Source organism: Chelonoidis abingdonii, chromosome 12, assembly GCF_003597395.2.
Source record: "Chelonoidis abingdonii isolate Lonesome George chromosome 12, CheloAbing_2.0, whole genome shotgun sequence".
Lineage (NCBI taxonomy): Eukaryota > Metazoa > Chordata > Testudines > Testudinidae > Chelonoidis > Chelonoidis abingdonii.
The window spans coordinates 1,624,580-1,648,097 of record NC_133780.1 but is presented as its reverse complement, the minus strand read 5'-3'; the positions used below and the strand labels follow the sequence as shown (position 1 = coordinate 1,648,097).

The following is a 23,518-nucleotide window of genomic DNA, read 5'->3' as shown; positions in this document are numbered from 1 at the left end:
CAGCCTGGCCTGAGTTAGGATGGAGAATCCACCCGGGGAATTGTTCAGTGGTTCATCCCCCTCTCTGTTAAAAACTGGCAGCTGAACTTGGCCAGTGGCAACTTCTAGCCACAGGCTGGGGCTTCAGCTGCTAGATTGCAGAGCCGGTGATCACGTGTGGGCACTTCTGGACTGGGATCACGTCACCCCCTTATCGGTCTCTGTGTTCGGCTGGACGGAGGGTCTGTTTTCCGACCCTGTGATCGTTCTCCCGGCTCTTCTCGGAGCCGATCGTCTCCGGTTTCCCAGCCTGAATTGCGGTCACCAGCCCTGGACACGGGGCAGCGGCTGAACTGCTCCGACTAGCTCTGCCCATCCTTCAAATCAGGGCACCTGGGGCGATTTCGCAGCCACGTTCTCCTGTTGACGGATGGCCAGGGACCAGCTGAGGCTGGCGCTATCCGGGTCAGGTGTGGTTTGCGATCACTTCCTCTCTCCTAGGCCGCTCGGCTCATCTGGGGCGTGTGGTTGGACCCCCATCCTCTCCTTGGCCATGCCCTATCTCCGGTGCCCATCTGGGGTCAGCTCTGCGCAGTCGTGGTGGGTTCCCGTAAATCACGTAACCTCCAGTGAGTCCCATCGTGTGGGGGGCCAAGACGGCGGGGGTGGGGGGCCGTCAGCCCAGGCTCGCGCGTCTCGCCAGGCCACGCTCAGGCAGGCCTTTGGTTTTAGTGGCGAGCCAGGCCCAGGGCAGGCGTGGGAGTTGTGGGGAACAACAACGGGGTCGACGCAGCCCGAGCGAGTTCCCGAGAAAAGCCACCGGCTGCAGCACGGCAGGGCCGGGGCCCAGGGCCTGGCTGGTTGCCGTGCGGCAGCTGCTGATTTTCGGAGAGGGACAGGATGTGGGTTTGGTGGGCGGGGGATGGTCAGGCCGAGCCGGGGGCGTGGGGAGGGGGCTTGGAGCAGCCTGACGGGGACTGGGTCTCTGGCACAGCGGGTGAGGGGGGTAGGGGGGAGGCCGATGGTGGTTGTGATTGCAGGTGGTGAGTTGGGGGGGGGGCTGTCCCCAGCCCTGTAATAATCTGTGTTCTCAGTGCGTGCCGGCTGAGCGGGGAGTGATACACACTGGGGGGACGTGGTTTTGCACCAGTGTCAGTGCACTGTTTGCACCGATGGAAACGTCCTTCATGTGACCCCACGTCGCACGTGTGGCCAAGCACCATTGGCATGGCTGAACCTCGCCTTTTGCATGCAGGCAGAGATTCCCTCAGTGTGTAGTCCTCATCCCCTTTGCACGCCCTGCACACCTGTCTTTGCACTCTTTGCACGCCCAAAATTCACCAGTGTTCACCAGCAAACAGCCCCTCGTGTTCCTGTAAAGCCGCCACATGCGGGCACCTTCCCAGCCATCACACACGCCCAGAGCCCTGGCTGCGGGTCCAGAATGCCCAGCCTGGGCACACTCAGCCCCCTGTGCTTGCACGTGGGTGGCCTCCACATGCACGGGTGACGCTCGATGTTACCGGCAGAGGGACTGGTCACAGTGTAAAGCTTGCACGGCTCAGCCATTGCACAAGGCTTGAGAAATCCACTGTGCCGTTATCCAGAACCGCGCACACATCTGCTTTTGCATTACGCTTGCATATGTGCATGCCACCATTGCACGTAAAAGACTCACACGCTTTACCCTTTGCACACACATCTTTGCCCTGTGCTCACATGTGTGATCCCCCGGCACGTGAAAGCCTCTTGCATGCTTTACCGTTTGCACACACACCTTTGCCCTGTGCTTGCACATGTGTGAGCCACCATGGCAGAGGAACAACCCTTGCACGCTTTTCCGGGTTTGCACGTGTGCGACAGAACCCTGCCCGGTTAAACCTCACCCCTCCCCCTATTTGCACACCAGTAACTCCCCCTTGCACACAGGGGGATCCTGCCCACCCGCCATGGCCTCTGGGCTCCTCGTGCCACAGGCACCCATCCAACTGCCCCCCCCCCCCCCCCCCGGTTAACCGCCTGCCCGCCCGTCCCTCTTTCGCTGTGACTGTTTCCTTCCCTTCTTCACCTCAACCGCTTTCCCCTTCACAGAAAGGCAGCGCCAGGGGAATTCAGGTGGTGGGGGCGGGGAGGGGGGTACACAGAATCGGCCCCGGCCCGGCCCGGCCCCGGCTGAGTTACGGGAAGAGAGGAAGGAGGGAAGGAAACGGGCCCAGATGGAGAGAGAGACGGGGGGGCTGCGGATCGGGGAGCTGGGGGGGGGCCTCACCTGCATCCACAGGGACCCCCCCCCAAACTGAGACTCACTGGGGACATGGGGGGGGTCTGTGTGTGTTCTCTAGGGGGGTGTGTGTGTGTGTGTATTCTACCTGTACTGAGGGGGTGTTGTGTGTGTGTGTGTTCTCTGGGTCTGTGTGTGAGTGTGTGTGTTCTACTTGTACTGAGGGGGTGTTCTCTGTGTGTGTGTGTGTGTTCTCTGTGGTGTGGGGGGAAGGGGTGGGGAGTGTTCTCTGGGGGGGGGGGTGTGTGTGTTTCCTATGGGTATGTGTGTGTTGTGTGGCTTGTTCTTTGTGCGTATGTGTGTGTGCGTGCTGGGTGTGTATGTGTGTGGTGTGGTGTGGTGTGGTGCGGTATGTTCTGTGTGTGTGTGTGTGTGTTATGCGGTGTATTCTCTCTGTGTGCATCGGTTTGTGTGTGTATGTGTGTGCTGGGTGCGTGGGAGTTTGAATGCGTGTGTGTGGTGTGGAGTGTGGGGGCGCAGTGTGTTCTCTGTGTGGTGTCCGTCTGTGGGGTGTGGGGTGTTGTATGAGTTTGTGTGTGTGCTGTGTCGGGGTGTGTGTGTGTGTGCATGCGTGCCTGGGGGGGGTCGTGATTGTGTCTGAGTTGATGTGTATGTTGTGGGGCTGTTGTGGGTCCCACCTGAGGGTGCCTGTAGAGCGGGGCGAGGGGGGTCACTGGCTGGGAGGGGCTGGGAGGCCAGGTTGTCCCCCCTCCCCCCCAGCTCCAGACACGCACCCTGGGGCCCAGCCAAGGCCGAGTGGTTGGGACCTTGATTCAGCGTCTGCTCCGGTTACCCGGGGACCCCCAGCCTCTGCCTCCCCTCACGGCTGGCTCTGGGTGGGGTGGGGGGCCGGTTACCCGGGGACCCCCAGCCTCCGCTTCCCCTCACAGCCGCCTCTGGGGTGATGGGGCGCTGGTTATCCGGGGACCCCTGGCCCTGCACTGAAATGCGACTGGCTCTGGGGTGGGCCATAGGGGGCTGGTTATCTGGGGACCCCTGGCCCTGCACTGAGATGCGACTGGCTCTGGGGTGGCCCTGGGGGTGAGTTACACAGGGAGCCCTGAGACCCAGCCCCGGCTGGGGTTTAATGATCCCTGGGCTCCGTTGTGACACTGGGCGTCCCAGTGCCACAAGGGGAGCACGGGGGGTCTGAGCCCCAAAAAATGGGCTGTTGGAGCCATTGCATCTCCCCAGCCGGGCCATGCGACCTGCGTCTCGGGCACGGGGTGCCCGGCCCTGGGCAGTGGCTCTCCTGGCACCGCCTGCCGATTTCTGGACACTCGCGCCTCGGGGGATCCACGTGTGGGACCAAACGAAGGGGAACCAGGGCTTCCCCCGACACAACCCCTGCATCCATCCATCCCTCCATCCCCACACACCCGCCATCTATCCATCCATCCATCCCCACATCCCTTCCATCCCTTCATCCATCCCCTCCCTCCATCCATCCCCACACACCCGCCATCTATCCATCCATCCATCCCCACATCCCTTCCATCTATTCATCCATCCCCTCCCTCCATCTATCCCCACACACCCACCATCCATCCATCCCGACACAATCCCTGCATCCATCCATCCCTCCATCCCCACACACCCACCATCTATCCATCCATCCATCCCCCCATCCCTTCCATCCCTTCATCCATCCATCCCCACATAACCACCATCCATCCATCAAACCCCTCCCTCCATCCGTCCATCCCCACACACCCGCCATTTATCCATCCATCCATCCATCCCGACACAACCCCTGCATCCATCCATCCCTCCATCCCCACACACCCGCCATCTATCCATCCATCCATCCCCCCATCCCTTCCATCCCTTCATCCATCCATCCCCACACAACCACCATCCATCCCCCTCCCTCCATCCGTCCATCCCTACACAACCACCATCCATCTGTCCATCAAACCCCTCCCTCCATCCATCCATCCCTCCACACCAGCCATCCAGCCATCCGTCCATCACCACACACCCGCCATCCATTCATCCCAGCACAACCAGTGCATCCATCCATCCCCTCTATCCATCCATCCATCCCCACACACCTGCCATCCATTCATCAAACCCCTCTATCCATCCATCCATCCAACCATCCCCTCCATCCCCCCACACACCCTCCATGCATCCGTCCATCCAGCCATCCTGACACAACACCTGCATCCATCCATCCCTCCCCACACACCCTCTATCCATCCATCCATCCCCAGCCAGCCAACCCCTCCATCCATCCATCCAACCCCACTATCTACCTATCTATCCATCCCGACACCCCCTCCCTCTCTCCTGCCTCCCTCCATCCCCACACCCCCTCCAACCGTCCATCCACCCCCACTATCTATCTATCCATCCAGCCTGACATCCCCTCACTCACTCCCTCCATCCATCCATCCACCCCCACTATCTATCTATCCATCCATCCCGACACCCCCTCCATCCATCCATCCTCACTATCTATCTATCCATCCATCCTGACACCCGCTCCCTCTCTCCTGCCTCCCTTCATCCCCACACCCCCTCCATCCATCCATCCACTCCACTATCTATCCATCCATCCATCCCAACACCCCCTCCATCCATCCATCCTCACTATCTATCCATCCATCCTGACACCCGCTCCCTCTCTCCTGCCTCCCTTCATCCCCACACCCCCTCCATCCATCCATCCACTTCACTATCTATCCATCCATCCATTCCAACACCCCCTCCATCCATCCATCCTCACTATCTATCCATCCCAACACCCCCTCCATCCATCCATCCATCCCCATTATCTATCTATCCATCCATCCATCCCCACACACCCTCCATCCATCCATCCATTCATCCATCCCGACACAACCTCTGCATCCATCCATCCCCATACAACGCAGCCAGCCAGCCAGCCAACCCCTCCATCCATCCATCCATCCTGACACTCCCTCCCTCCCTCTATCTATCCCTACACACCCCCTCTATCTATCTATCTATCCCCAGCCACCCCGTCTAACTATCTATCTATCCCCACACACCCCCTCTATCTATCTATCTAACTATCTATCTATCTATCTCTCCCCCCAGGAACGCCCCCCCATCTGTGTGTCTGAGGCCTGGGGCCAGAGGACGTGAATCAGACTCTCTCTCTCTCTCTCTCTCTGTTTCTGTCTCTCTTGCGAGATTGCATCCGTGCCTGTTCCCCGAACGCCGGGGTTCCCCAGTGACCTCAGCTTGCCTGAGGCCTCCTTCCCCTATAAAGAGCTGAGCCAGGCAGCTGCCTCATCACAGGCTCCTCGGCCGCCTTGCCTCAGCCACAAGCTCTGCCGGCTCCGCTGTCCCCGCCAGCCCCCCGGCTCCCAGCTCAGCCCCCCACCCATGCAGCCCCAGTCAGAGCAGGCCGGGCCCCTCCTGCTGCAGCTGGGGCCCCAGAGCCGCAGGGATCTCTGCTGGCATCTGCTTCGTGGCACCTGCTTCCTCCTGCTGGGGGCGTTGCTGGGCACCGTGCTGTACGGGTACTCCCAGAGACAGGTGGGGGCACGGCCGGGGGGCAGGGGCTGCGGGTCGGGAGTGAGGGGCACCGGCAGGGCTGGGCTAGCGGGGGCTGCGGGTTGGGAGTGAGGGGCACCGGCAGGGCTGGGCTGGCAGGGGCTGCGGGTCGGGAGTGAGGGGCACTGGCAGGGCTGGGCTAGCGGGGGCTGCGGGTTGGGAGTGAGGGGCACCAGCAGGGCTGGGCTAGCGGGGGCTGCGGGTTGGGAGTGAGGGGCACCAGCAGGGCTGGGCTAGCGGGGGCTGCGGGTCGGGAGTGAGGGGCACCAGCAGAGCTGCGGGGGGCAGGGCTGGGCTGGCAGGGGGCTGCAGGTCGGAAATGAGGGGCACCAGCAGAGCTTTATCATAGTATCCCCCCCTTATTTGCAGGCGGAAGATGAGGCTGGATGGGGGTTCAGAGGCTCTGCAGACGCCGGTAAGTACCTCCCTCCCCAGGCCAACCCCCAACTGGACTCTTGTCTGGAATCCATTCCAGGGAACCCAGGCGTCCGGCTCTGCCCCCCTCCCCCGGGCCTCTCCTCGGCCATGGCAATGAATCGTCTCTGTCTTTCCCAACAGTCGCCCCCTGGCCCGCCCTGGGGCAGCGCGCTGACCGGACCCACGCGCCCGCAGCCCATCTCGTAGGTGAGTCGCCGGACTTGGGGGACGCTCCCTTCATTGCTCTATGGGGCCCCTCTGCGCCGCCTCCTGCTGGCGGAGGCTGGAATCGGGCCGCGCTGCGGGTGCCGGTTAGAACAATGGTAGAAACAATATCCCCCCTCAATGTCTGGTTTTTCTCGGCCATTTGCGGTCGGATCCACCCGCCAGGTGGCTGAGCCCTTCGGCCGCTGGTTTGAAACCCCCCTCTCCTTTCTCTCCCCTCTCCTCCCAGGGCACCCCGGCCCCTCCGGCATGCGGCTCCGCTGGCGAAGCGACGTCGACGCCTCCTTCACCCGGGGCGGCTTCCGCCTGGCCAACGACTCGCTGGTGGTGCCGGCCTCCGGCATGTACTTCGTCTACTTCCAGGCGTCCTTCCTGGGGGCCGCCTGCCCCGCGGGGGACGAGCCCCTGGTCCTGGTGCACCGCGTGCTGCTCTTCTCCGACACCTACCCCCGAGACGTCCCCATCCTGAGCGCCCACAAAACGGCCTGCCCCGGCGGGGGGCCCTGGTACCGCTCCCTCCACCAGGGGGCAGCCTTTGCCCTGCAGAAGGGGGACCGGCTGTCCACGCAGACGGAGGGGGAGGCGCATCTGCTGGCGGGCCAGGGCACTCTGTCATTCGGGGCGTTCGCCCTGTGACCTGCTCGGTTTGGGGGTGGGCTGGAGCTGCTGGGCCGGTGCAGGGGGGGATCTTTGAAGGGGTTCACCTTACTGTACCCCAAAATGATCAGGGTGCACTTATTGATGGGGCACCCCTGGGATCAGGGCTCTGCAGTGTGGGCCTGGAGGTGTAAGAACAGCCATGGGGTTTGAGGAGCCTCAAAATATTGTGGGAGTTCCAGTTAATGCACCCCCAAATTTTCTGCGCACACACAGCCCCGTTTAATGCTCTGGGTGCACTAGGATTTGGGGGGATTTTAATAGCAGTACTATTAATGGGGAATCCTCAGAATATTTTGGTGGTCAGCTGCACCCGTAAATTATTGGGGGGTGCCCTCAATTTTAGTTTATAGGCTGCTCTGCCATGTTGTGGTGACTGGATTAACCCCACCTCCAGTGGAAGGGGGAAGCAGCAGAATTTTTGGAGGGGTTCAGGATTAGACCCCCCAACTTTATTGGGGTCCCTTTTGATTTAATTAAGCAGTGAAGCTGAGATTTGGGGTGTAGGTGAGATTCTGGAGAATTCAGGATAGTTTCTTGCAGCTGTTCCCCTTCAAAAGTGGGACCACAGTGACACTGATTGGGGGGAAATGCAGAGATACTTTGGGGGTTCAGGGAATAGACACCCCCAAATTATAGGGGTACCCCTTGCTAGATGGTCATAATGTCCTCCTGGATTTGGGGTGTGTGGATGAATGCAACACCCCACACATAGTTAGAAAGAGAAAGTCTGGGGTGCAGCTTTTTCAGGCCTCCCCACAGCACCCCAAAATGTGTTTCATCCAACTCTCCCCCTCTTGGAGCTGGGGCAGCTCCACTGACAGGAGCCCTGCCTGATAGTTTTCAGGGGGCAGGTGACCCCCCCCAAGTTACTGGGGTACATCTCTGTGTTCCTGGGGGTGCCCAGGACCCCACCCCCAGCAGGGGAGCTGTGGATCGGGGGAATTGGGGGGCGGGGGAGGCAGAGCTATTTATTTATGGGGCTGTATTGTAAATTATTTATTTATGATGGGGGGCAGCTGGGGGGGCAGGGTCCCCTCTCGGCCCCCCCACGAATGTATTTATTTATGACCTGTCAGTGAATTAAAGCCGGACTCGGGCCTGGTCTCCCTGGTGGTTTTATCTTGTTTCTCTGCGCCGGAAGGGTTCAAATCCCCACCCCCGCTCGCACCCCACAAATGGTGAGGGGGCTTGCGGGAGGGGCTTGTAAAGGGGGGTGGATCTGACTGGTTCAGCTGGGACACACCTCCCCAGTGGGCGGAGCTCCCTCACGTTAGGACACACCCCCTAAATGGGAGGGAGGGGCTCCCTGACTGATGCAGCCCCCCAAAGGGGGAGGGGCTCCCCTGGGACAGCCCCCAGCTCTGACAAGATCAAGGTCATCCTAATGGGCAGCACTTTAGTTTGGGACACCCCCACCTCGGACACCTGGGTTCTCCACCCCACTGTGCCTCAGTTTCCCCACTGGTACAATGACGCTGATCTCCTCGGCAAGGTGCTGAGGGCAGACATAAGAGCGGCCAGACTGGGTCAGAGCAACGGTCCGTCTAGCCCAGTGTCCCGTCTCCGACAGCAGCCGGTGCCAGGTGCCTCAGAGGGAATGAACAGACCAGGGTAGTTATCGAGTGATCCATCTCGTTGCCCATTCCCAGTGTCTGGCAAACAGAGGTCGGGGCCACCATCCCTGCCCGGCCTGGCTACTAGCCATCGATGGACCCATCCTCCAGGAACTTCTCTAGCTCATCTTTGAATCCTGTTCTAGTCTTGGCCTTCACACTGTCCTGTGGCGAGGAGTTCCCCAGGTTAACGGTGCCTTGGGTGAAGAAAAACTTCCTTCTGTTGGTGTTAAACCTGCTGTTGGTTAATTCGTGTGTGATGAGGGGTAAATAACACCCTCCTCCGCCCGGCGCCCCCTTGTGGCTGAGTCTGGGCATAAGCTCTCAGGTGCACCTTCCCGGCACTGCCCCCTGACCCCGGACTCAGGGGGCTCCCTCTTTGTGACCCCCCCCCGGCAGGTCACCGTATCGTACCCCTTCCGGGGTCTGAAAGCCCCACCAGACCCACTGGTGCCCAGCCCCCTTCCTGGCCCGGTCCAGCTCCAGCACGTGGGCCCCGTCCGGTTTGACCAGCCCAAGCATCCTTCCCCCCACACCCAGAGCAGCAACTACCCCCCTCGGCTTCCCGCCAGGCTCCGTAACCGGGGGGGGGCAGGGCTTCCTTCCCCCATCCGGAGCACCCCCTGGTGCCCCCCACCGCCAGGGCGTGACAGCAGCTCCCTCCTGCCAGCCCCATCTTCTCTCTCTCTCGGCCTCGGGGGTGAATCTCGCCGGGGGCTCTTCGGAAACCTCCCCGGGGGGGTTACGGCATTTTCCATTTTCAGATCCTCGCCCGGGCTCCGGCGCTGGCGCGGGGCCGGTTTTGGCTGGATGCTTTCCCAGAGGTTCCCTCACCTGCTGTGTCCTCCTGGACTGGCCAGCGAGGCCCCGACCCCGGCGGTGCCTTCCTGGACCGGCCGGCGAGTCCCAGACCCCGGTGGTGCCCAACAACCAATCTTTACCTGGTCGGCCCCCCCGCCAGCAAGAGCACCGGCTCCTTCATGGATCCAGCCCAGTTCGGTGCCCGAGCGGGCAGCTGGTGTCACCACAGCCAACTCGTGCGCCGGCTTCCTGGCTGTCTGTGGCCGGCCCCTGATCCTGCCCCCAGGAGTGACCGCTCGGGGTAACCGGCCCTGGGGTGGGGATTGCCGGGGGCGGTGGACGGTGCTATCTTGGGCTTGGCCACCTGCCACCCGCCCCCGCAGCTGGAGTCCCAGTGGGGGGCACTGGCCCATGAGCGGCTGCAAACCCAGCCCCAGGACCCAGCGGGTGTCGGCCCCCAGACTTCCCTCCCTCCGCCCAGGCCTCTGCTCGCCAGCACCTTCGTGCGACCCCCGGGTGGGGGGGATGTGCCAGGGCCTAGGGCGTGTGCAAGCCAAGTGGGTTTGCCATGGAGGGGAAGGGGTCACCTCGGAGCCCAGCCAGAGCCAGACGGGGGTGGGCGGGGGGACAGCGGGGTGAGAGATTGATGGAGGATGTGGGGTGGGGCGAGTGGATGGAGGGAGGGACGGAGGGGTGTATAGACGGCCCGCTAGCTAGAAGAGGGGCGTGGGGGTGAGTGGATGGATGGATGGGGTATCTGGTGATGGATGGAGAGAGAGTTGGACGGGTGGAGGGAGGGAGGGACAGAGGATGTGGGGGGTGAGGGATGGATGGATGGATGGGTGTCTGGTGATGGGTGGAGGGAGAGAGGGACGGGTGGATGGTGGGAGAGACGGAGGATGTGGGAGTGAGTGGATGGAGGGATGGATGGGGTGTCTGGCAATGGATGGAGGGACGGAGGGATGGATGGGGTGTCTGGTGATGGATGGATGGAGGGATGGAGGGATGGGGTGTCTGGTGATGGAGGGATGGAGGGATGGATGGATGGGGTGTCTGGTGATGGAGGGATGGATGGATGAACGAGGTGTCTGGTGATGGATGGAGGGATGGATAGTGAGGATGGTGGATGGGGTGTTGGTTGATGGATGGTATGGATGGTGGGACGATGTGTCTGGTGATGGATTGGAGGGACGGAGGGATGGATGGTGGTAGTCATGGTGCATGGATGGACTGGAGGGAATGGAGGGCATGGATGGATGGTGTGTCTGGTGATGGGCGATGGGTGTCTGGTGATGGTGGATGGAGGGATGGTAGGGTGGATGTATGGGGGTGGTCTGGTGTATGGAGGGATGGAGGGGGATGGATGGGGTGTCTGGTGATGGAATGGATGGAGGGATGGGATGGGTGTGCTTGGCTCGATGGATGGAGTGAGGGACGTAGGGAGGATGGATGTTGTAGTGTTTCTTGGCAATGGATTGTAGGCCAGGGTGGTATGGACGTATGGGTGTCTGGGTGACTGAGTGGATGATGGACGAGGTGTTGGTGGATGGAGGGATGGAGGGATGGATGGTGGGGGTGTCTGTTTTATGGTGATGGATGGAATAGGACGAGGTGTCTGGTGATGGATGGGTATGGAGGGATGGTATGGTATGGGTGTGTCTGGTGATGGATGGATGGACGATGGTGTCTCAGGTGTGAGTGGAGGGATTGGAGAGGATGGAGGGCTGGGTGTTGTGGTGATGGTATGGAGAGGACGGAGGGGATGGATGATGGGGGTGTCTGGTGATGGATAATGAATGGATGGTAATGGCATGGATTGGGTGTTGGCGATGGATGGATGATGGCGGAGGGTGGTATGGACGAGGTTTCTGGTGTTGGTGGAGGGACGGCAGGGATGGATGGGGTTGTCTGGTGATGAGATGGATTGGATGGATTGGATGGATGTTCGGTTGTCTGGCGATTGGAGGTATGGATGGATGGAGGATGGCATGGATGGGATGTTCTTGTGATGGAGGGATGGGATTGAATGGTATTGGATGGATGATGAGATGGGCGTGTTCTGGCGATGGATGGTTGGTAGGGACGGATGGATGGATCATGGATGGATGTCTGGTGTGGAGGCGATGGATGGATTGTCATGATGGATGGTGGTGATTGGCCGATGGATGGAGGTAGGGACGGGGGACGGTTAATTGGATGGGGTGTTCTTGGTGATGGCTGGGCTGGATGGATGGAATGATGGATGGATGGTGCGTGGGATCTGGCGTAATGGTATGGATGGAGGGACGGAGGGTGCGATGGATGGGATGTCTGGTGATTGGATGGCATTGGGGGATGGGGTGTCTAGGTGATGGCGGATGGAGGGATTGAGGTGTCCTGGTGTGGATGGAGGGACGGAGGGATAGTTGGATGGGGTGGTCTGTTGTTATGGTGCATGGATGGATAGGATGGATGATTGGTGGTGTTGGCATGGTATGGAGGCATGGGATGGTATGACGATGGGTGTCTGTCGTGATTGGCGGGCTATGGTATGACGAGGTGTCTGCGTGATGGAGGGCATGGAGGGCATGGTGGATGTGGGCTGTCTGGTGATTGGTGGTATGACGATGGTGTTGGTGATGGATGGGATGGGAGGATGGATGTCGATGGTGGTTGTCTGGGTGATGGTATGGCCTGGACGATAGGTGTATCTTGGTGTGGAGGGATTGAGGGATGGAGGGGCCATGGAATGGATGGGGTGTCTTGGTTGATGATGATGGACGAGGTGTCTTGGTGCATGGAGGGATTGAGGGATGGAGGGATTGCGGTGGTTCTGGTGATGGATGGTGGAGGACGGAGGGTATGGATGGATGTAGGTGTCTGTGATTGGATGGTATGGCATGGATGGATGGTATGGATGGATGGGGTGTCTGGCGATGGATGGATGGAGGGACGGAGGGATGGATGGATGGGGTGTCTGGTGATGGATGGATGGATGGATGGATGGATGGATGGGGTGTCTGGCGATGGTGGATGGAGGGACGGAGGGATGGATGGACGAGGTGTCTGGCGATGGATGGAGGGACGGAGGGCTGTGTAAACAGCCCGCTAGCTAGAAGAGGGGTGTGGGGGTGGCTAGCGCTGTCTGTCCGACTGACGGGGTGGGGGGCAGGGGCGCCTGGGGGCCGGGATCCCCCAGGGCAAAGACAAACCACCCGGGAACCCCGGAGCCGAGTCCTGCCGTTCCCTAGCGCGGCCAGCAGGGGGCAGCTCAGGCTCAGCTTTGGCAGAGCGACCGGCAGGGGCCTGGTTCCAGCCCGGCTCCTCCCTGCGCTCGGCCCCATTGCAAGGGGGCCTGGCCCCTCTAGGGGGCGCTGGCTCCCACCAGCCCCAGGGGATGGGCTGGCTCAGGGGGGCAGGGAATGGGGCAGGGGCCTGTCCCCTGTGGGGGGCACCAGCTCCCACCGGGCCCCAGGGCAGGGACTGGCTGGCTCAGGGGGGCAGGGAATGGGGCACAGGGCCTGTCCCCTCTGGGGGGCGCCGGCAGGGACCAGCTGGCTCAGGGGGGCGGGAATGGGGCAAGGACTGGCTGGCTCAGGGGGGCGGGAACGGGACCCCCCGGCCCCGGGACGAGGCAGAACCAAAACTGAAACGCAGCCCGAAAGGCCGTTTTCACTTTGCCTCCTGGCGGTGGAAGCGAAAGCAGAAGAAAGTGGCGGAAAACTCCAAGTCAGATTCTTGTTTCAAGAGGCCTGAACGTTCAGGTGCTCGGATTTTCCCGTGTGGTGGGAGGCTGGGCCAGGGGGGCGACGGGGGAGACTTGGGAAACAGCCCCCCCCAAACCCTGATCTCTCCAGATCCCACCGCTGCCCCCCAGCTTCTGACTGTGTCTCCGGTTGTTCGCCCACTAGCTCTGCCTGTCACTGGATCACTTGGGGGGCCGGGGTAGGGGCATCTATACTCCTCCCACCCTACAGTCCCCCCCAAGTCTGACCCCTCCCTACCCAACATTTTTTTTGCTGGTGCTAAAATTTAAGCCCCCAAATAATGACACACACACCCCGGCTTGGGGTGGGGGTCAGAGGAGAGACCTAGACGCAGCCCCTCACCCCAGTGGCTTTGTCCCCCCCACTCCTGACGGCCCTCCCGCAACATTTGCTGACACTAAGATCTGAGCTCCCTAAGCTCCCCTAGGGGAGGGCGAGGCGGCGAGACGCCTGCCAAAGGCATTTTGACTTCCCACCCTGTCGTGGGGTTTAGGGGTCCCCACTACAGAGCCCCCCACACGTGCCAGCCTTGAGAGCCAGCCCCCCGGATAACCCCGTGGGGAGACCCTGGCTCCCTGAGCAGCTGTGGGTTAGATCCAGCCAGTCTCACCTCTACGGCTGGGGTGGGGGTCTGGTGGGTTCCCCCCGAGCTGATCAGCCCAGATTCATCACAGGTACACACACACCTACAGACCCACACACACAACTACACACACACCTGCACAACTACACACACACACACACAACTACACACAACTAGACACTCACAGAGCTACACACAGACCCACACACAACTACACACACATAGCTGCACACACACACAGACCCGCGCACAACTACACACACACACACAAGATTCACGCACCACTACACAAACACACACAATGGCACACACACTACTGCACACAAAGTGACCCACACACAACCAGACACACACACACACACACAATTGGACACACAGAGAGATCCACACACAACTACACACACAAACACAACTACACACAGAGAGACTCACACACAGCTAGCCACACAGTGACCCACACAATTACACACACACACACACACGCCCCCCCGACAGAGATCCCCAGACGCCGGGTCCCAGCACGGCGGTGTGGGAGGTGGGGACCCCGGTATCCCCGGGGGGCTCCCCCCACCCTCTCCAGAGCTGGATTCACACCTCCTCGCTCCCCAAAACCACCGTTCCAGCCACTGGTCCCACTTCTGCTTTTGACGCCTTCTATTTTCAGCTTTTTCCTCTTCCCGCCTTTCGCCATCTCAGATTCTCGTCTTTCCTTCCTTCTCTGTGGGCGGCGGCTTCGGAGCTCGAAAATTTCCTCCCGTGTCATGGGGGAGGCGGCTGGGCGGATCCAAAGCGCAGGCAGGAGGCGTATAAGTAGGAGCCGACGCCTCGAGGCTGCCACTCTTCTCCACTCATCAATCACCCCAGGACAAGAGCTGCCGACCACGCAAAGGGGAAGGAAACTGAGGCACAACTGAGATCCACGCCGGGGAAACTGACTAGACTCAGAGGGTGAAATCCGCTCCCATTCGTTGCTCTGCTCGGGGAAATCAACTCGATTCACCTTCTGAAATTGGCTCAATTCATCCAGCAGCTCAGGTGAAATTCCCCACGTTCGCCTGTTTCACAGCTGAATTCGTGCCGTGGAATCGGCTGAATTTGCCCAGGGAAACCAGCTAAATTCACCCCTTCGATCCGGGGAAATCGGCTCCATCCACCTGCCGGCGTCACTGAAATCCCGGGAATTCGCCCAGTGCCAGCTGCTAACTTCGCCCGGCGAGAAGCTAACCCTGGAGATCCCTGCCCCAAGCCCAGCCAAACCCGCGGCCATGAGCACCGAAAGTCTGGTCTGCGACATCGAGAAGGGGGGCGTTATCGTGGTGCGGGAGTCACGACCCGCCAACGGCCGCTGGAAATGCCTCAGCATCTGCTCCTTTCTGCTGCTGGTGGGCGCCACGGCCGTCTTCGCCCTGCTGCATTTCAGAAACGGGGGGCCCTTGGTCAGCCAGGTGAGCCGCGACGCCAGGGTGGGGGCGTAACCCCCCCGAGCCAGGGAGCCTGACGCGATCTGTGGCCATCTGCCGCCGATTGTGTCTGCTGGAGTGTGTCTTTGTCTGTGGGTGGGTTTCAGCTCCCCGCCTGTGGCTCTGATGTGTGCATGTGTGGTTTGTCCACACGTGTGCGGCTCGGATGCTTGTGTGCACGCATGTGTGTCCTCGTGGCCGGGGGCATTTGTGTGGTTTTAACCACACAATTGCAGTCTGGCCTGCGTTGAGTTGTGTGTCTCTTTGTATTTCTCTGCCCGTTTGCCTGCGAACACGTCGGGTGTGGGTTTTGTCTATCTGTCTTCCCAGGTGTGTTTTGCCTAGAGGCCATGTATCTATCTGGTGACTGTGTTTTCATCTGGGTGTGTGTTTTGTGTTGTCTGTATTTCTCATTTCACTTGCATGTGCCTGGCTTGCTGGGCCATGTTTGTCTCGTCCGCTGCCTGTGCCGTGTGTAATGATGTGAACGGCTCTGCTTCTTGCAGGGTGTGACACACACAGCACCCAACACACACTCCGGCTTTGACTTTGTAACCTCTGTACTCAACTCTCCTCTCTCTCTCTCTTTGCCAGGATCCCAAAGAACCCAGGAGTCCGGGCCACACACAACAACTTAGTAAGTATTTCTCAAGCTTTATTTTCCAACATTAGCCTCTAAGCCGCATCGCCCCTCCCCAGATGAGATTTCTCTTGCCAGATTTACCACAGATCTAATTACTGACCCTCAATCATCTTCCCAAAAGGGCCAGCAAATTGCAACTAGTCTCCATAGTTCTGTCCCGTTGCCTGACCCGAGATGCCTCTGGGTTTTTTCCGAGGCTGCTGGCTCAGGATTTCCCTGTAAAATCACGGTCACTGAAGGTGTTTCGAATCTGACATGGTGGAAGGGAATAGAACGGACAATGCTGCTGGCCCCTTTGGGAAAACATCGCCCTGCACATCTCACCTCGCTCTGGCCACATCTGGGATCTCGCTCTGGATGTTGAGCCACCACAGACGGTGATCGTCCCCGAGAGCTTATGGACCTCCCCAAAGCTTCAGGGAGGTGGCTCCGCTCCTCCAAAACATGGAGAGCAACTGAATGTTGGGAGACTGGAGCATCCGGAGCAAAGATACCGCCCCAATATCACCTTAACTCCCCTCCCGGGAGCCTGACCCATCCCCACCAAAATCTGTCCTTCTTCCGCATCCAACACAATTCTATCCCAGTTCTCCTCTTCCATGCAGTGTAGTGACCTAGCAGGAGGAGATCAGCGATTCCCCAACCTAGGGACTGCAAGGTTATGGGTTTAAATCCTGGCCCCCCAGCCTGGGAGCCTTCCACTGATCCGGGGCTCTCTGAAGCTGACCTAGAGAAGACGAAGTCATTAGCCAGGGGAGGTGTGGGGAGGGCAGGTGAACCAGGGAAGATCTGTCTGACTGTCCATTTGTTCTTTCTGAAGCAGGTCCTATGACGATGAAGTTGCAAGCCCAGTCGCTGAAAAAGCCAGCTGCTCATGTCGTAGGTAAGAGGAATTTACAGCTGAGATGGGGGAGGGTTTGAGGAACTGGGCCCTATGTGGGTGGGGGGGATGCTTGTGGGTGGGGGTTTCTATGTCTGAGGCAGGCAACAGACAAACAAAGACACACTCATCCACGAGCACACATTTCCACAGCCACTGGTGCACATCTATTCATAGACGTAAACGCAGAGGGGAAGGGCCCTGTCTGTTGGGGTGATGGAGCCCAAAGATTTGGGTTACATGGAAGTTGTAGCCTGAAGTTCGGGAGATGCCAGACAGCAGGGGGTTCACTCCCTCTAGGTTTTGGCCTAGTCTTGTCAAGGATTAGGCACGTCATCACTGGATTGTGTTGTAGGCCAAACCCTGGGTAGATCGACTACAGGGAAGAGACTAGGGTTAGGACCAAGAGTTATCATTTTGGGGGATGATGTAGGCCGAAGCCTGGGTAGATTGATCACAGGGGACAATCCAGGTAGGGTTTGACCACTCATAGCTGGACCATAGGGAATGATCCTGCTGGGTTTTGACCACGTCTCTCTTCTTCTGTCCCTCCCAGCATCCAGTGATTCCAAAGAGCTGATCTGGACTGACAAAGTGGCACACACCATGATGCAGAACGGGATGACACTGGTAAACAACAAGTTGGTGGTCCCGTCCGACGGCCTCTACTTCATCTACTCCCAGGTGGTCTTCAAGGGAGACAAATGTCCAGAGGAGTCCATTCCTCTCCGGCATACCATCTTTCGCTACTCCGTCGAGTACCCAGAAAATGTTCCCTTGCTGATGGCCATCAAGTCGTTCTGCGAGGGGTCCAAGGCTGCCGAGAATAAGGAGGGGGTGTGGTTTGAGTCCATCTACCAAGGAGCTGTCTTCCAGTTGATGAAAGGCGATGAGATCTCCTCTGAAATCGACTCAGCCCAATATTTAGATCTGGACAGCAATGGGCAGGTGTATTTTGGGGTGATCGCATTGGAATTAGGAGCTCCCCAATAATGATCTGCTGTCTTCCATCCTTGGCCAATGCATCCTGCATCCTTAGTCAACCCACCATCTTCCATCCTCAGTCAACCCTTCAATCCTCCTACCCAACTGGCCTCCAAAGCCAAGACTACCACCCCGCATCCCACCACATCAAACTGACTATCAGAGATGATCAGAACCCCTCTCTGGACATCCTTTATGCTTCTCTGCCAATATGTCCCATGTGCCCACCTCAAGGGACAAGAGCGGACGACAATTTCTCTAGACTTGGCCTCTCTGTGGCGGTCAGGATGGGGCATTGGGTTGCATCTTGGTAAAACAAAACAAGAACCAGGTCAGAGCCGCTGACCTACAAAAATGTTGTGTTAACTGATATTGTGTTATTTTTATGGTTATTATGGCTAATTATTGTGGCTAATAATTTATTTATTTATGTATTTATATTTATTGGGGTTAACGAAGCTGTGCTGGTGCACGGAGAGATTTTTGTGTGTGTTGTACACACCTATGACAACTATAGGCCATTGTGCATGTGTGTGTATCCGTCCACAAATTCTAAGATTCTATATACACATCAGAAGGGGGTAGTGGGTGTGTCTACACATAGACCCACAAAACCGCAGGCAATGTTTGTGTATTTGTCTCACACAACTGCAGATAATAGACAGTTTTGTGTACATACACACACACAAACAGGGATGTTGCCTGTGGGTGTTTGACCCAAACCCACACCAATTTTTGGCAATTCTGGGAGTTTGTGTGTTTACAAAACACCCAGATTTTCAGTGTGCGTGTGTGAGACAAAATCTTCTTTCCAACAAGAGAGCCATCCTCCAAATCAAGCTGGCGGAGGGTGTGACATTGTGTTACTCTTTGACCTGAGCAGCAACACAACCTCACACCAACCTGCCATGTTGCTGCGAGTGCTTTGTGGTGGCTGGACTACACACTGCCCCCTTCGGTACAGATTCGGTGTAGGGTCCCTTTACGTATACGGTGTATATATGACCCTAGTTGGCTATATGGATGTATATTACACACAGCCAGGACTCCTGGGTTCTCTTCCCGCCTCTGGGAGGGGAGTGGGGTCCCGTGGTTAGAGCAGGGGGGGTCAGGGGCCAGGACTCCTGGGTTACTCCACGGAAAGATGTTCTCATTGTGAGGGGAAGAGATATTTGTATCTGAGATACAGTTTCCTGTCGAATCCCTGATCTCACGTCTCTTCGGGGATTTCAATTGTCTTACGTTTTATGTTAAAATGTCACATGCTGGGGGTGGGGCTCCCGTGTCTAACTCGTCGAATGTTTGCCAGGCCGAATCTCTCGCCGCTCCTGGTTTTCTCGTGTGTATTGTGGGTTATTTTATTTATTGTGGTTATTTATTGTGTGTTTATTCCACTGTGCGGGGAGGGAACAGCTGTTTGTCTTTTGAATGAAACAGCCTGTGAACCAGGCCAACCAATAAACCTTGGAAATGGAGATTTGAACTGGGCTTGTGTCTCTTTCAGGCTGACCAGGGGGAGGGACAGCTCAGTGGGTTGAGCATTGGCCTGCTAAACCCAGGGTTGTGAGCTCAATCCTTGAGGGGCCACCCAGGGATCTGGGACAAAACTCCGTCTGGGGATTGGCCCTGCTTTGAGCAGGGAGTTGGACTAGACACCTCCCGAGGTCCCTTCCAACCCTGATCTTCTAGGATTCACCTAGCGCGGTATCTGGCCTCTCCCATATCACACAAATGGCTTCCTCTACCTAATAACCCCTGCTCTCTGCTATGCTCTAATGTCATCCCTGGAGAAGTGATACAGAGCCGGGGGCTTCCCTGCTCTCCATGTCCCTCTCCTCCTTGACGATTCAGCTTAACTTCAGTACCCACAAGATCGAGGGCTCTTCCAGTTCTAAGATAATGGAGCAAATAATCAACCAATCAATTTGCAGACACTTAAGAACACAAGAACGACCGTACTGGGTCAGGCCAAAGGTCCATCCAGCCCCGTGTCCTGTCTGGCGACAGTGGCCAATGCCAGGTGTCCCCGAGGGAGTGAACCTAACAGGCAATGATCAAGTGATCCATCCCCTGTTGGCTGCTCCCAGCTTCTGGCAGAGGCCGGGGCCACCATCCCTGCCCAGCCTGGCAACTAGCCAAAGATGGACTGGTCCTCCAGGAATCTAGCTCCCCTTTGAGCCTCGTTAGAGTCTTGGCCTTCACAGCACCCTCTGGCGAGGAGTTCCCCAGACTGGCTGTGTCGTGTGAAGAAATACGTCCTTTTGTTTGTTTTAAACCTGCTGCCTCTTCATTTCATTGGGTGCCCCCTAGTTCTCATGTTCTGAGGAGCAAAGAACACTTCCTGAGTCACTTTCTCCACACCAGGCATGAGTCTATGGACCCCTATCATATCCCCCCACCCACCCTCAGTCATCTCTTTTCCAAACTGGCTGGAAAACCGCTCCCAGAAAGTAGCTCTCAGCGGCTCCCCATCGGGGCGGGAGGACATAACGAGTGGGGTCCCGCAGGGATGGTTCTGGGTCCAGTTCTCTTCAGTATCTTCCTCGGAGATTTAGCTCATGGCATAGAGTCTCCACTGATAGTGTGTGGACGATACCAAGCTGGGGAGTTGCGAGTGCTTTGGAGGGTAGGGTTAAAATTCAAACTGAGCTGGACAAACTGGAGAAATGGTCTGAAGTAACCAGGATGAAATTCAGTCAGGAGAAATGCAAAGTGCTCCAGGTAGGAAGGAACAATCAGCTGCACACAGAATGGGCAGTGACCCCCTAGGAAGGGGCAGTGCGGACGGGCTGGGGCTCAGGGTGGATCACAAGCTAAATATGAGCCAACAGTGCAACAGAAAAAGCGAGCGTCCTTCTGGGCTGTGTTAGCAGGAGTGTTGTGAGCCAGACACGAGCAGTGACTCTGCCGCGCTGCTGCGGCCTCAGCTGGAGGGTTGGGTCCAGTTCTGGGCACCGCGTTTCAGGAGAGATGGGGGCAAAGTGGAGAAAGTCCAGGGAGGAGCGACGAAGAGGCGGAAAGGTCTGGGAGCCCTGAGCCGCGAGGGCAGGTTGGAAGAACTGGGTTGGTTTAGTCTGGAGAGGAGGCGCCCGAGGGGCCGTGGTCACAGTTTTCGGGGAGCTGAACGGTCGTTACGGGGAGGTAGATTGTTCTCGGTAACCTCTGAGGCCAGGCCGGGGAGCAATGGGCTTAAATCAGGTTCAGGCTGGACGTTAGGAAGAACGTCCCAGCTGGCAGGTGGCTCAGGCTGGAACAAGTTGCCGAGTCGCGTCGTGGGGGGCTGTTAAGAGCAAGTTGGCCAGACCCTGCGGGAGGGTCTGGAGAACACTGAGTGCAGGGGGACGGACCAGACGCCTCCCCAGGCCCCTTCCAGGCCTACGAGTCTCTGACTCTATCGTACAGGACCAATCTCCCCTCACCCCCCGATCCCACACGACCAGCCCTGGCCGTTCCGGGCTGGGCAGGGCTGATCTCAGCCCAAGCAAAGCTGCAGGCGGATGCCTCTTGGCTCACCGTCTCCACGTGCTCCCGACCCGCTCCTTGCTTTCTAAGGATGCTAAATTTAGTCCTTGGCAAATAACCCTCTTCTTGCCTCACCCAGCCCATTGAGTCACATCCGCTGAGAAATCGCGGCTGGGATTTTAAGAAGGCCCAAGCCATGGGCTGGCTGTGCTAGGGAGGAGTGGGGCCAAGTGGTTAATGCATGGGAGTTCGGACTCCTGGGTTCTCTCCCGGCTCTGGGAGGCGAGTGGAGGCTGGTGGGTTAGAGCAGGGGGGGCTAGGAGCCAGGACTCCTGGGTTCTCTCCTGGCTCTGGGAGGGGAGTGGGGGCTGGTGGGTTAGAGCAGGAGGAGCTGGGAGCCAGGACTCCTGGGTTCTCTCCCGGCTCTGGGAGGGGAGTGGGGGCTGGTGGGTAAGAGCAGGGGGGCTGGGAGCCAGGACTCCTGGGTTCTCTCCCCGGCTCTGGGACGGGAGTGGGGGCTGGTGGGTTAGAGCAGGGGATGCTGGAAGCCAGGACTCCTGGGTTCTCTCCCTGGCTCTGGGAAGGCAGTGGAGGCTGGTGGGTTAGAGCAGGGGGGCTGGGAGCCAGGACTCCTGGGTTCTCTCCCTGGCTCTGGGAGGGGAGTAGGGGCTGGTGGTAAGAGAAGGGGGGGCTGGGAGCCCGGACTCCGGGGTTATATTGTACCTACCCAGCGGAAGGCCCTGGGTTATTTTTGGGTCTTGAGGCTACATATTTCCTTCTGCTTTTGCTTTAGTGGCTGATGTGTCAAGAGAAGTTGTGTCCCCCAAATGCACCTGCCCCCTTCACATCTGCCCCATCCCCTGCTCCAAAACACACCCTACTGTTCCCCACGACTATACAGGCTGTGGGAAGGGGCAGCTGGGGAATGCAGGGCTGGGCTAGCAGGGGCTGCGGGTCGGGAGTGAGGGGCACCGGCAGAGCTGAGGGGGGCAGGGCTGGGCTGGCAGAGGCTGCGGGTCGGGTGTGAGGGGCACCGGCAGAGCTGGGAGGGGCAGGACTGGGCTGGCAGAGGCTGCAGGTTGGGAGGGAGGGGCGGGCACTGGCAGACCTGGGGGTGCGGGGGCTGGGCTGGCAGGGCTGCGGGTCGGGAGTGAGGGCGGTCGGCAGACCTGGGGGTGCAGGGCTGGGCTAGCAGGGGGCTGCGGGTCAGAGTGACGGGCACTGGCACGGCTGGGGGGGGCAGGGGCTGCAGGTCAGGAGTGAGGGGCATCGACAACCTGGGGGTGCAGGGCTGGGCTGCAGGGGCTGTGAGTCAGGATGAGGGGCACGCCAGAGCCTGGGGAGGCAGGACTGGGCTGGCAGGGGCTGCAGGTCGGGAGTGAGGGCACCAGGCGCTGTGGAAGCCGCAGTTGCTATGTGGCATCTCCCAGGGAACCCCCACCCCGATTCCGGCCGCCCCCACAGGCCTTCCGGGCTCCCCCGGCCTGAGCATCCCGAGATTTGTCTCATCTGCAATGAGGGAATCTCCAGCCAGGCCCTGCTGAGCTGGGCGGGGAGGGGGTTCGGGGGTGGGGTGCAAGGGAGCGGGTTGGGGGTCACTCATGGATGGCTCCCAGAAGGGGGAGGCAGGGGTGGGGGTACCCTGGTGGGGACCAGGTGTGGGGTTCTATGGGACGGGGCAGTGCGGAGGTGGGGGCGTAGCTGTGGGGTGGAGCAGTTGTGCAAGGCTGAGGGGCACTGCGGGGGGGGCTCGATCTGCGGAGCGGGGGGGGGCTGTTGGACTCTGAGGTCCGTCTGTGTCTGTCCCGGGACATGACATCGCTGGGGGCGGGCGGCTGACTCTCGACTGCGGCTCCAACTCCCACCCCCACCTCACTGCCACCCCTCAGCCGCCGGGGGCCCCACCCGCAACTCCACCCCCACCCAGGTGCCTGAAGCCAGGGGAACCCTCAATAACAGATTCGTGTCCCAAGAGACCCTCAAACACCCCCCCAGACACCACCACACGCCAGTGTGAGGGCCCCAGAGAAGACCCCACATACAATTCACCCACTGAAAACAACAGTGGGGAGAAACTCAGGCTCTGGCAGGGCCAGGCCCATTCCCGCCATGGGGCCCAAACCACGTGTGTGTCTGTCTGTTCTGTCCAGCCCTGCCGTGCCCCTCACTCCCCGACCCGCAGCCTCTGCCAGCCCAGCCCTGCCGGTGCCCCTCACTCCCGACCCGCAGCCCCTGCCAGCCCACCTGCGGTGCCCC

General features: G+C 59.2%; 2 protein-coding genes across 2 annotated transcripts; both read left to right on the top strand.

The window, feature by feature from the left end:
• The first annotated feature begins 6,164 nt into the window (after nucleotides 1-6,164).
• On the top strand, nucleotides 6,165-7,066 carry LTA (lymphotoxin alpha). Its single transcript, XM_075071497.1, has 3 exons — nucleotides 6,165-6,180; nucleotides 6,224-6,412; nucleotides 6,660-7,066. The coding sequence occupies exons 1-3, from the start codon at nucleotides 6,165-6,167 to the stop codon at nucleotides 7,064-7,066; spliced, it is 612 nt and encodes a 203-aa protein (XP_074927598.1).
• A 7,304-nt stretch (nucleotides 7,067-14,370) lies between these two features.
• On the top strand, nucleotides 14,371-19,275 carry TNF (tumor necrosis factor). Its single transcript, XM_032777002.2, has 4 exons — nucleotides 14,371-15,278; nucleotides 15,888-15,930; nucleotides 16,757-16,819; nucleotides 17,373-19,275. Exons 1-4 carry the CDS (start codon nucleotides 15,099-15,101, stop codon nucleotides 17,807-17,809), a joined length of 723 nt encoding a protein of 240 aa, XP_032632893.1. The 5' UTR covers nucleotides 14,371-15,098; the 3' UTR covers nucleotides 17,810-19,275.
• The last annotated feature ends 4,243 nt before the right edge of the window (nucleotides 19,276-23,518 follow it).

Bases quoted from the DNA above. Each gene is read 5' to 3' on its own strand.
- LTA (XM_075071497.1), top strand. The intron at 6,413-6,659 runs GTGAGTCGCCGG...CTCTCCTCCCAG, and splicing joins GCCCGCAGCCCATCTCGTAG to GGCACCCCGGCCCCTCCGGC.
- TNF (XM_032777002.2), top strand. From the start codon at position 15,099: ATGAGCACCGAAAGTCTGGTCTGCGACATCGAGAAGGGGGGCGTTATC. The intron at 15,279-15,887 runs GTGAGCCGCGAC...TCTCTTTGCCAG, and splicing joins GGGGGCCCTTGGTCAGCCAG to GATCCCAAAGAACCCAGGAG. The intron at 15,931-16,756 runs GTAAGTATTTCT...TTCTTTCTGAAG, and splicing joins GGGCCACACACAACAACTTA to CAGGTCCTATGACGATGAAG.